Genomic DNA, 13,123 nt, shown 5'->3' on the forward strand with positions numbered 1-13,123 from the left:
CACAAAATAAAGAAGACAATGGGAGCCACAAAATTATTTTGAAATTTAAAATTAAATAACACAGCATAAAGAGTTTTTTTTTTGTTGCTTTGTGCTATGTGTAAACCAGGGGTCTTAGACAACCGGCCTGCGACTTTTACATGAATTCCGCTTGACAGCATTACACTTTTCAACCCTCCCAAATTTTCTGGGAGATTCCCGAATCCTCAAAGCAACCGTTCTCGCGAATATCTGCTGATGGTAACTTAGATAACAATAATAAGGGCGTGCTATGAAGCCACAGCCTTTGACGCATTCTACAACATATACAAATAGCTTGCAAGCCCAGTAACATGTTGTATGTGGCTTCCGCAGATACACGTACACAATTGCAAGGCATAGTTGTTCAACAGCCATACAGTTCACACTGGAGGTTGTGATATAAACAACTTTAACACTCTTACTAATATGCGCCACACTGTGAACCCACACCAAACAAGAATGAAAAACACATTTCGGGAGAACATCCGCACTGTAACACATTACAAACGCAACATAACAATTACCCAGAATCCCATGCGTCCAGGACTCATCCTGACTATATTATACACCCCGCTAGCACCAAACCCCCCCTCCGTGCGTCGGTTGAGGTGGGCGGGGTTGGAGGCGCGGGGGTGTATAATATAGTCAGGAATAATCATGGATGCAAAGGATTCTGGGTAATTGTTGTGTTGCGTTTATGTTGTGTTACTGTGAGGATGTTCTCCCAAAATGTGTTTGTCATTTTTGTTTGGTGTGGGTTCACAGTGTGTTGCATATTAGTAAGAGTGTTGAAGTTGTTTATTTCACAACCTTCAGTGTAACCTGTATGGTTGTTAAAAAATTATGCCTTGCAATATTGTACGTGTGACGATAGAAGCAGCGAAATGCATGCGTCCAGCCGGCACGCAGATAGCATGGTGTAAAGCTGGGCGCGATGACATGTAGTAAAGGACATTAAAAGTAAAGCCATCACGGCACGCCCTCAATATTGTAGTCCGAGTGAAAATCGGAGAATGTTATCCTCGAGTGATGTCTGCGAGAGGCACCAAAATCCGGAAACCCCCCGATCCGGCGATTATGCAGCTGAGCCACATCAGAGTGGCCAAAGAGCCGCAGGTTGCCGACCCCTGATGTAGGTCTTCAGCTACAGTAGGTGGCATGTACTGTATGTAGATGCTGGTGCTAGCTGTGGTTTGCATGGAAAAAAACAATAATGAATAAATAAATATTATCATCCTGTGATGTGTTTGTATACTTCTTAAAGCAGCCCAAAGTAACTTTTCAACCTTCACAAAATATTTTAATAACTTTTGGGGTTATACATTGACTTACAACTAGTTGAATGACACCTTTGTCATGGCCCGAGAGTATATCGCTTTCACTGGCACTAAGCAATTTTGAGGAGAGTGGCAGGAACCCTGCCAAACAAAAAACTACAAATGTGCTGACTTGCTTTACGGCACACGTCACTCCCCCTTTGCCAAACAAAGACAGAAGTCGATGTGAACGCCTACGTGCCATTACTGCTATCATAGCATGGGCTACAAAACAAAACAAAAAAAACCTGAAAGTTTTGTCTGAGACAAAAAAAGGAAGGATACCCAGCTAAAAGGACTGTCAAGGATCAACATTGCCCGTGCTTTCACTCGGTAGCGTGAGCTCAAAGACGAGGAGGGATTTCAGACCAATGGTGCCTTGGCTCTGTTCCTGCTTTACTATGAAGTACCTTCTTAAATCAAAATCCAGCCATCCATTTTCTAACGCTCGTCCCTCTCAGGGTCGTGTAGGGTGTTGGAGCCTATCTCAGCTGCATTCGGGCGGTAGGCTGCGTACACCCTGGACAAGTCGGCACCTCATCGCTGGGCCAACACAGTCAGACATGATAATGCTAATATTAGAGATAGGAAGTTTGCGTGGTAGTAATAAATAGCCACTAGCTTGATAGTTCGCAGTTCTACATTGACATGACCAGCCACGCAAACTCAAAACTACCGTATAAAAAAAAAATTGATGACTGCAAACCTCAAATATAAAGTTTGAGTACAATATGTAGGTTTCTACTGTGGAAAGATCAGTCACACGGAACCATTTAGGTATTATCATGTCAGTTTGTACGTGACAGTAGTTTCTGATGATTTATGACACTATGCGCTGGTTCTCATGAGAAATGTGGTCTTTTTTCAGGCACGACACTTACACTTTGATCCACTGGCACTGACAAAATCAACCAAAACTGAGAGGTCTTAAGTGGGACTTTAAAAAGTAGGTATAGTTGAACCCGTGATCACTGATTGATTTTGTAATTCTTTCCTAACTAACACATTTGCACATGGAGGCGTTCATGGAGTTTTGCATACAAATTAAGGTAAGACGGCAAATGGTTTTCAGTTTTATAAAAAAAAAAAAAAACTGTTACAGCCCTGGAGCCATAACCAAGTTTTTTGTCTTTTAGTAGTTTTGTAATTGTTGCATCAACACGAGCCAGTAGACCAAAACAAAAACAATCCCTATTGGTATAATAGTACACACCTCTGCTTTTCCTGGCACAGGGCATTGGTTTGATTCCCAAAAGCACTCACAAGATTGACTCTCTATGTCAACCCTTGGCAAGGAAAAAACCCAATGTGGATACAACAGCAAAGTATTGAAACATTTTTTTTACTAAGTCAACGCCTCACCAGTCATGAACATCACTATTTTGACCTGAAGGCTCATGGAGCATGTTTGGTAACTTTTTGTGCTATTTCCTTCATCAGCTGACTCACCAGCGGCTCCGCCATGATGATTCGAATCTTGCGTTCTGACACCGTGGCAAAGATGGCGAAAAGGCTCTTGAGGACATACTCGCCCGGTTTGCTCTCCGGGTCCACGCTGATCGGCATCATGACCGGGGGACCCTTCTCTCCCTGAGGACAGCAGATTGGAGAGATGGGGGGTTTGCTGTAGCCATTCCCCACGGGCGAGGCTGCAGAAACAACACAGAGAGAAAAAAAGGTGTTTTAATAAGTGAAACATGACCAATTGAGGCATGCACGAGAGCAACAGGATAAGCCACAGAGGTGTTTACAAAGAGAGACGACTGATTAGGGAGCTGGAACAAGGTTTCCCCAAACATGGACATGAAAATTCCCCCCATGTTGAGCATTCCTGACGCACACTGTCCAAAGGGCACTGACTTCTACGCGTCACACTGCGACGGTGCGCAAGGAAATGAAAGCCTCATGGCCAGCAGCTGCTGTTTTCATTTCCTACCAGAGATGTCCCAAAGATCTTGTGACCATCTTGTTGTGTTACGATGTCGCCCACGTTTGATTACGCACGGTCCACTCCCAGGCCAAAAAAACCATGCCAGCTAACATGCAAGTTAAAGTTTGCCTCAGTGTTACACTCTGGTGCCTCCACACAAAGACTCACTAAATATAGTAAAGAAGTGCATACAAACGTCTCGTTAGAGCACAAACAGTCACTGTGCTTGCACTGACCACCATTAAACTCATGTAAAATATTTATTGCCATTACATTTATACATATTTCATGTTTTTTTTATCCTATCACTATGCTGTAGCTAAACAAATACACATTGTTAGTGTTATTATGGTTTTGAATTATTTTATTGTCATAATTTATTACTAGCTTTTAACAATTATTTTTCTTATTATTGTTATATTATTCAAAAATAATTATTTGCTCAAGTAATCTTTATTAATGTATTTGTTTTAATTCTAATATAATTTACAATAATGAGTATTCCGAACAATTGTTACTCTGATTACTAATAATGCTTATTAGTACTAGTAAAAGTAGTATTAATAATGCATCTATTTTCTAATTTTCTCTTTTTCTCTCAATATGAACCATAGATGCATATAGGATGACCATGTAAAATTAATTGTGTACATTACTATACTTTCCTAAAGAAATAACCAAAATGCTTTTCTTGCACCCGCTGAAATGTCCTCACCTTGTTAACTGAGACTGATATAGACTCTTTTTAAAATGCAAATTCAAACAACAAAGACAACACAAGACATCAATAAGTTCAAAGGGCTGGTTGGGTGAAGAACTAATAAAACAAAAAATATTAGTTTTCCTGTTTCAATGTTTTTTTCACATGAACTTGCTCATTGTAAATATTATTTAATTAATAATAATGTTTTCCTTATCAACTTAGATGCAAGTGAACTGTTATATAGAAACACAGCACTTGGGTTACACAAAGTATGCAACATAAATGAAAGCAACAAAAGCAGCTTCACTCAAAACAGTAAGCGTGTGTTGACCTTATAATAGCACAAGCACATGTATCAGGCTGTTAAGTTGTTCTACAGTTTTAAAAGAGACATACGTAAACACAACAAGTAAACAAAATGTGTTGTCCAGGTCTTCCCAGGACATGGACGTCATGGTGCCTTTCAAGGAATGCCCAGCATGTGCGACCCCTCTCAGCACCTACCCAGGCCCTTGATGAAGCTGATGACACTGGCCTTACTCCAGCACACGGCTGTACCGTCCATGGTGGGGAAGGACGACGGGGTAACCAGGGTTCTATCTCCCTTTAACCGAGGAAAAAAAACTCTCTAAGGACACACTTTAAAATCCATGTCTTGTGTGTCAGCTGGCCGCGTCCTCCCGGGGCATAGTTTCCATGGCGCGCGCAAGACAGCGAGCCAGCCAGCCCGATGGTGGGTGTTTCTTAAGTAAGAGCGACTAGACTGGAGACCACACAACCGCTTGTCTCTCCCTCTCCTTCTCTAAAGTTGCCGTCTGCGTTGGTTTGCTTCCGCCTTGTGACCAGCTTGTGGTGCCTTCCAAGAGTGAAGGTCAGGCGGGAATTTTTAGCCGAGGCAAAGCGTGGTGATGCTACAGGGGCATAGCTGAGTGACTATAATTATCTCAGGGGGTACACTATACTGGTGACTTGTGTCATCCTGAAGCATGACAGTCACCATCAGACACTTTTTGCTCCAATTAAATCAACATAGCATTGAGTGCATGAAGACCCTTGTGTCTCACTCTGCACAAAGACTCCGACATGTGACTTGCAAACAAGGGGGCTCGTGGGTAATGACATCACCACCACCGCCAAGCTGAAAACAAACCCAGCATGGCAGCCCTCCCCCGAAACAATGAGGAAAACAAGTGTCTCACTCTCTCATTCAAAAACAATATAAATAGTGTGTTCTCCTGAGAAATTAGTAGAAAGATATACAACAGAGTACTGCCCCCAGAAGTTATACAATCCAAGTTCAAACCAAGTGTAATAAGCCTCAAAAGTACAGTGTGATATAAAAACATGCAATCTCCTGGGGATATAGTAGGAAATTGCACTAAACAAACACTTTTCAGAGAAGCTTTTCATTGATTGCTGTTGAAGTCATACAGTCAGAGTTTAAATACATTTTGCGGGGGAAATCTGCTCTAGAAATTGAGTTCACACATTTTTTTCTTCTGTCATACACAAACATCCAGTCAAGCAAGAAATCAATTATTGTCCTAACAAACATAAGTTTGAAGTAAATATTCTGGAGGAAGTTTTCTCTGAAGTTCCATTCACAAATGTCCACGTCAGTCATACAAAAACTTGCAAAATACAAAGGTGTTCTCCAAGGCATTTAGTAAAAAATGCACAAAACTCGCCCTTTTTAGTGGAACTTCTGAAGTTGAATGCACCCTGAATTCCTAACAATCAAAGTTCAAAGTAAATATTCTGAAGAAATTGTCCTCTACAGTTTGAATTAAAAAATGTCTACCTCTGTCATACAAAAAAAAAGCAAAGGAGTAAGGTGTTCCTCAAAGAATTTAGTAAAACAATTCACAAAACTAACACACAGGAACTCTGAAGTCTAATGCACCCTGAAGTCCAGTTAAAACTAAATATTCTGGAGAAATTGTCCTCTAAAGTCACATTTAAAAAGATGTTCCCCAAAGCATTTAGTTAAAAAAATGCACAGAAATAGCACCATTCGGTGTAACTTCTGAAGTCTAATGCCTACTAATATTCTAACAACCCAAAGTTAAAAGTTTATATTCTGAAGAAATTGTCCTCTAAAGTCACATAAAACATTTAGTAAAAAAAATGCACAGAACTTCCACTATTCAGTGGAAGTCTAATGCCCCCTGAAATACTAAAAATCTCGCTACTATTTTGGATCCACTTTGGACTGGACACTCACCTTTATGGTAGATCCGCTATGGATTGGACTTTTACAATATCATGTTAGACACGCTCAACATCCATTGCTTTCGGTGCCCACATATGCGGTCCTCTCCAAGGTTTCTCATAATCATCATTGTCACTGTCACCGACGTCCCACTGGGGTGAGTTTTTCCTTGCCCTCTTGTGGGCTCTACCGAGGATATCGTTGTGGTTTGTGTAACACTTTGAGACACTTGTGATTTAGGGCTATATAAATAAACATTGATTGATTGATTGATTGATTGATAATCCAAAATTTAAACTACATTTTCTGGAAAAATACTGTAAGTCTCAAAGGTCAAGTTCACAAGTGTCCCCTTCTCTCACACACAGACATGCAACATAGCAAGAGAGAGAATTTACTAGTAAACATTGCAAAAAAGCAAAAGTATGAACCCATGAAGTCAAATGGTCTCTGAAGTCATAAATTCAGTCATAAAGTCATAAATTAAATTATCTGGAAAATATATTCCTTTTATGTTGAGTTGAAATGTGTCTACCTCTCTCACACAAACACATTCAACATAATGAAGAGTTTGTAGGTTGTAAGAAATTATACTGAAAAATGCACTACGCAGAGGATCCTGTGTAGTCGAATGGCACTGAAGTTGAACAGAGTGATCAAACTACTAATAATCACATACAAAATTTCTAAAAAAAAAAAAATTGGTAGAACATTTTGCAAAAAACTCACTTTAAAGTGGAACCATTGAAGCAAACAACTGATAAGCTGTATTTCCTGTGCGAAAAATTGCTCAAAAATTTGAATTTTTTTTTCTCAGAAACTGAAACTTTTTTCCTTGAGTTTTAGTAAAAATTGATTGCATCGATTAAACAAACAACTATCGCAGGTTGGCAGAGGAGAGAGACACCACACTCTAAGGCTGAGAGCTAAAAAATAAAGTATACTACCCACCTGTAAAATAATAAAAACAACAACAACACAATCCGTCCAGAAAATGAAAGAAAACAAGCGCTTCCAAGGTACTAAAAAGTCAAGCAGTTGCATTGTACTAACTTAGCCAGATGTGGCAAAATGTAGTTAACCTTCACCAGTTTGTGTTGTGGGAATGGCCGATAATTTCAACAAACGTTGTTACTTTTGAGTTCAAAATGCATCTATCATGAATACTTTCATTCAGATTGCTATGACAGCATGTTCAGGTAGCAAGCTAGTTGAATTAATCTATGCGCACTCTATTGGTTGCCACTGAACAGTAAAATAAATAAATCAGGTTCCCCTTGAACGCAGCACACTATATAAAATGTAGATTTTGCGACACTTTAAAAAAAAAAAATCAAAATCTTTCGAGCAGGTCAGGTTATGAAGAGAAGTGATTCCCAAACTGTGGTGCGCGGGCTCTATCTAGTGGTATGCCAAAGAATCACTTAATTAAATATTGTAATGTAACGGTTTTATATTCCTATATTCAAACACAATGTTACTGTTCAAACTGTATGTAGTGTTACAATATAATTGCTGAGTAAAACCTCTGCCTTATTTCTAATAAATACTTTGGTCTACTACGATACTCTTAATGTTGGTCATTATGGTGGTACTTAGAGAGCCTTGTGTTTTCTGAGGTGGCACTTGGTGAGTTTGAGAACCACAGATGTAGAGAAGGTATTTCTTTTGGATCATTCCTACATCAGAAACACAGCAATATTGTCTATTTTTACTACAAATTACAGTGCAAAACCTATATAATTCTAATGAGTTTCAGCTCAGCGAATGCATTCATGGAGACAAGAGAGTAAACACCTGCTTTAGCAGCCATTAGTGACGAGTGGGTCGACATTTGGACACAAATGACCTCTTTAACTGGGCCTGAATTTCCAGGGTCAGCATGGAGGTAGGGGGGGGGCATTATAAACACACACACACACACACACACACACACACACACACACACACACACACACACACACACACACACACACACACACACACACACACACACACACACACACACACACACACACACAGGACTAAAAATAACAGCAAACTGTTCCAACAGTAGAATGTGAGGCTAATAAAAGCTTGTGCGTCATGTTACGTAATGAGCAGGAACCTCCTTGCCAGTTGGTTTATGATACAACCTTTTTACGCTAAAGGGAGAGTGAAAAATAGTTCCATATAGTCAACTGGAAAAAGGATAAAGATAATTTTGAAGCGTCCATTCAACTCCAGCCTGTGAATTGTGTAGAAATCATTTGTAGCACAAAACAAAAGAGCCAGAATAGCTATTTTAAACTCTAACCACCAACACAAAAAGCCATTGAGGTCAGTTAATTATTGCGTTTCATAACCGCGACACTGAGAGCATGCCGTTGCTCGTCTCTGATTGGCTGACGCGGGACGAGCCTTCAGGCTGTTTGAAGAGCAGATATCAGGATGCCGCTGCTCACTCATTCCACACAGCTTGGCCTTTGAACTCACGGGCCACAACATTAGGCACACTTTTACAATAGAATGAAATCGCCAACGATAATGCTCAGTTTCAATACTGCTATCTAAGTATTAACTGAACCAAAATTATTGCCCAAAATGATCATGTAACTTTTGTTTGGTTAATTTGTTAAGCACATGCTTAACAAGTCACATCATTTGCACAATTCAACATTGTTTGAAAAAGAGAAGGAAAAAGCCAAGCTTATTTAATACGTCCTTTCCATACTGATAATTAATAGACACCCTACTTTTGTATTGTGCTACTATCAATAACGGTTGCACAGTATCACAATGATATCGTAACGCAAATTAGGTGCCACATTAATAAATAATGGTAAAGGATATTATTGTTGTCATCAGCAAACTAATTATCTTTCAAAAACAAAGCATTTTCCATCAGTGTTGCCATCTTTGGCTGAGATGTAACATTGTATTAATACACAGGCACCTACTGTGAGAATTACGCAACATCCTCGGGAGATGGCTAATGGCGCTTCACTTACTGTATATTATGTCACTCTTTTGTAAAGACACTTTTTCAGTAACTTTCATTTTCTAGTCTTAGAAACATAAGGAGCTGATGCCCCCAATGAACAGGGCAGCAAAGCCTGCAGGTGAAGTACTGCTAATCCTATTAGGGCGTCCTCCCGCTTACTAAAAGCTATTAAGACCACGTGAGTGACTGGCACAGTCCAGTTAAAAAAATGCAGACAAGCTGAATCATTGCATAGCGCCATGATAATGGGGATGAATCAGGGATGTAGTATGACAGTGACTCTGTGCATGACGGCCAAGTTCTTGGAGGAGGAGGAAGCCTCTCTCTGGCTGTTGCTAGGAGACAGCCAAATAGAAGTTGCAAATGACAAAGAATAGTTTGGGCGACAAACAGGATTTAGGTTCCTTTACGAAGACAACAAGCTGCTACTCACTGCCGCTCCATGACTTCAGCAGGGATTTGATGCTGATTTCAAAGAAGCCTGAGTCCTGCTGGCTGGCCATGACGGCAGCTTTCTTCCAACTTTTCCCCCCTCGGAACAGCAAGGCTGTCACCTGTCCCACACAAGGCTGTCACCTGTCCCACACTTGGACATTCAAAAGACCGCTGTCCTCTGTAGCGTCCTTTCACCGGCCCCCCTTCCCTCTTCTGTGCCTTTCCTCCCTGCTTGCGCTATACCCTGCGCTCCCTCTCAGCATCTCTCAAGCTAGAGGCGGGCAGTGGGCGGGAGAGTGAGGTCCCTTTAAATAACTGCGTGTGGAGGATGAGAGCGCAGGGAGCAATCCTCTTAGCCGGGCGCAGTTAATAATAACCGCAGTTTGTCTGCGTGCGCCTGCCTGATGGTGATGATGACAGTGATGATGATGATGAGAGTGCTGGGCATCTCTCAGTGCAGCCAGGGGCCTCTGAGAAGGCAGGAAGTGCAGCACATAAGCGGCAGACATCTGGGAGAGCAGTGGGAAGATGACATTAAAATGATCAGCAGAGCTGTCGGGATTACAGCCGCTTAGAGGATCTGACTGCTGGCTTTTAGCCCTTTTACGTCCATACAGAAGTTGTCAGCGACACAAAGTTGATTCTTAACTACTTTTTCTCCCTTGATTGTCATCCAAATTGACTTATTATGCTCAGATTTTGAGGGAAATTAAAAAAAAAAAAGGGAAGCATGTCCATTCATTCAGGGCATGGACAGTTCTGCATTATCCATCCATCCATCCATTTTCTACCGCTTATTCCCTTTCGGGGTCGCGGGGGGCGCTGGCGCCTATCTCAGCTACAATCGGGCGGAAGGCGGGGTACACCCTGGACAAGTCGCCACTTCATCGCAGGGCCAACACAGATAGACAGACAACATTCACACTCACATTCACACACTAGGGCCAATTTTTAGTGTTGCCAATCAACCTATCCCCAGGTGCATGTCTTTGGATTATAATGAACATTTTATGGCAACATAAGCGTAGAGTGGAAACTCAATGTACCCCCTCTGTTTGCAAACTATTCGATTTACAAGTTTTAGAATGGAGTCAATAATGCGTGTGTGTTTGAATCATGTCCCTGTGTACGAACGCTTCATTCATTCATTCATTTTGTGTCCTGCAGGCCCAAAGCTGGGCGCAGCATTTTTGGGGAGGCGGAGCACTACACGTCACTTCTCAGCGCAGTGTTCATTTTCTGTGTTTTTTTGTGCCTGCAGAAACCATAAAATTTTTTAGAAGGAGGCTAAAAACACACCTTTTTATTAAGGCTTTTTAATGATCATGTTTAAATTCTTATGTTTTTTTATTTATTTTTATCATTTTATTTTATGTATGGCTATTATTACTACTATTATTCTCTCAATGTTATGTATTAATGTATTATTGACATTTTATTTATACATATATTTTATCACAGGTTTACTACTATTTTTTAGATGCGCTAATTTTAGTTACTTCTAGTGTGGACGCCTCTATGGTGGCTTTTTTCCTCAATCCTAAATGTCATGCCAGTTTTGTTTTGTTATTGTCAATAATGCTGCATGTGTGTGTGCGTGTTTGTACGTGTGTGTTTTCTTCTCTTCTTTTTTCTGTTTAAAGCACTTTGTGTTTGCCACTTGCATGTGTATGAAAGGTGCTATATAAACAAAGTTTGATTTGATTTCGGCAAATTTTGTACAGACCCGCGTTGAAAGAAGGAGGGAATCAATGTGGAGTTAAAAAAAAAAGACTATTTGCGAGGAGTACATTAATGAAGCTTACAGGCATGGAAGTATCAATGAACCATAGCAAGTTTTAATTGTGATGAGACCCGACTTTTCTGGAAAAACATGCCAAAGCAGACCTATTTCCCAGCAGAAGAGAAGACCTACCTCTCGTTCAGTGGGCCCTCTTCCACCCACACACGGCCCCTCCCCCTATTCCCGCCTGTCTCTAGTCAGTCTGCTTCTTTCTCGTCAGCTCCTCCTTTTGCTAATGTTAATGTAAGTGGATTTAACTTTTTGAAATGTTTACTATTGTAGCAAAATGGTTGTTAAAATTAAGGATTTTTGTGATTTCTGATCGTTTGTGAGGGCACCAAAGGGACTTCTATTTGTGTGCACGGGTTGGCAGAGCAGCACATACAGACAGCAGCTTGTCGATGCTGTTGTTTTACCTTGTTAGTAAAGAGAGGTTGATTTATCACCTCTATGTTATGTTTGTTTGATATACAGTACTGTACGTCAGTTTATGTTGTGTTCAAAGTGTACAAACCTTCATTAAAACATGGACTTTTGTCGAGGCTGGAACCTATTTTTTACATTTCCATTGTTTCTTACGGAGAAGGTTGCTTCAGTATTCCAACATTGTTCAAGAACCAATTACGTTCGTACATTGAGGTTCCGCTGTACTACAAAACTACAATAGCACTTAATAAAGCCCGGAACAATCCATGAAACATCATCCTGTGCTTTATGCAATGCTATTCCACTCCAGTCCTACAGGTGGGAGTAATGACCCTTGCAAAGTGGGTGCAAACTACCACACATGGAACGTTTGTTTTTCAAAACAGCTCCACGTGGCCCCAATGCAAGCTGACTGTAACAGCTAAGGCAAAATACATTAAATAAAATGTTTGGCCACCTTGTGGCACAAATTGTGAAAATAGGTTGCATAATTGTAACAAAATAAACCAAAGAAGCACTCTGCCAGGCCCTACCTTCCTACGGTAAAAAAATATCCTGAATCTAGACGGTGATCCGGATCAGCCCCAAAATATAATCACTTGTTACTTAAAGAAGACTTATTTTGTAAAAACAAATTTCTTACCTATTGGTACCGTTTTTTGTGTATTTGTGAACTGTGTAAGTCCCGAAAATTTAAAATCAAACCATGGAGGCATAGCGGAGATATATATAACATGTTCCTACACACTTCCTCCAAAACGGTCTTTTGGAATTTGCCCAATTTGTGACGTTTTTCCCAAGTGTTATTTCAGTGGGTATATCCATACATATGGTAACGTTTTACCCAAAGTGCTTTGCGCGAGTCCTTTATTGTAGTCAATGAGTTCCTTCTTTTTCTGTATCCTCTTGTTTAGGGACAGACTGGCTCATAGATGCATGTGCATCCTAAGCTGTTGCCATATCTGATAATAATTAACGTATAGTTCAAACTTTTATATCTATTAATAGACACCATATGGAAGCACTACAAACTACAACATGGGTGGCAGAGAAAAAACGCAGCCAAGTGCAAGCACATAAATAAAAAAGGTGCATTTTAAATGTCGAAAACATCATAATATGAATATATTTCCTGAAAATGTATGTCCATAACTTTTCGAGTTTTCTGTAGTGGAGGTGGGGCTGTAAGTATAGTATACACAGACAGATAAGTTGAAGCTTGTAACGTAACCGTAAGGTAACTTAATATACATTTTATGGCCTAGTCGCAAAAAGTAATCAGTTGTTGATTTTTAGGCATTTCCTGAAGTGTAG

At 40.3% G+C, this 13,123-nt stretch overlaps 1 protein-coding gene and 1 long non-coding RNA gene across 4 annotated transcripts in view; one reads left to right on the forward strand and one right to left on the reverse strand.

Moving 5' to 3' along the window:
- Positions 1 to 9,884, reverse strand: part of frya (furry homolog a (Drosophila)) — an 80,508-nt gene extending 70,624 nt beyond the window's left edge. The window contains exons 1-2 of one of the 2 annotated variants that reach the window (XM_061877303.1): positions 9,599 to 9,884; positions 2,787 to 2,986 (exon numbers count right to left, since the gene is read on the reverse strand). In XM_061877303.1, the coding sequence (XP_061733287.1) occupies positions 2,787 to 2,986; positions 9,599 to 9,668 (270 nt within the window). In that variant the 5' untranslated portion in view covers positions 9,669 to 9,884. The remainder of the gene's footprint in view (positions 1 to 2,786; positions 2,987 to 9,598) is intronic. The other variant, XM_061877304.1, reaches the window with a different exon arrangement.
- On the forward strand, positions 1,576 to 4,073 carry LOC133536772 (uncharacterized). 2 transcript variants are annotated; one of them, XR_009802541.1, is made up of 4 exons: positions 1,576 to 1,743; positions 2,206 to 2,283; positions 2,571 to 2,662; positions 2,778 to 4,073. It is a non-coding gene; the product is annotated as an uncharacterized LOC133536772 (long non-coding RNA). The 2 variants fall into 2 exon arrangements; XR_009802540.1 differs by having other exon boundaries at positions 1,576 to 1,711.
- Positions 9,885 to 13,123: the final 3,239 nt, after the last annotated feature.

This window comes from Nerophis ophidion, linkage group LG18, assembly GCF_033978795.1.
Source record: "Nerophis ophidion isolate RoL-2023_Sa linkage group LG18, RoL_Noph_v1.0, whole genome shotgun sequence".
Lineage (NCBI taxonomy): Eukaryota > Metazoa > Chordata > Actinopteri > Syngnathiformes > Syngnathidae > Nerophis > Nerophis ophidion.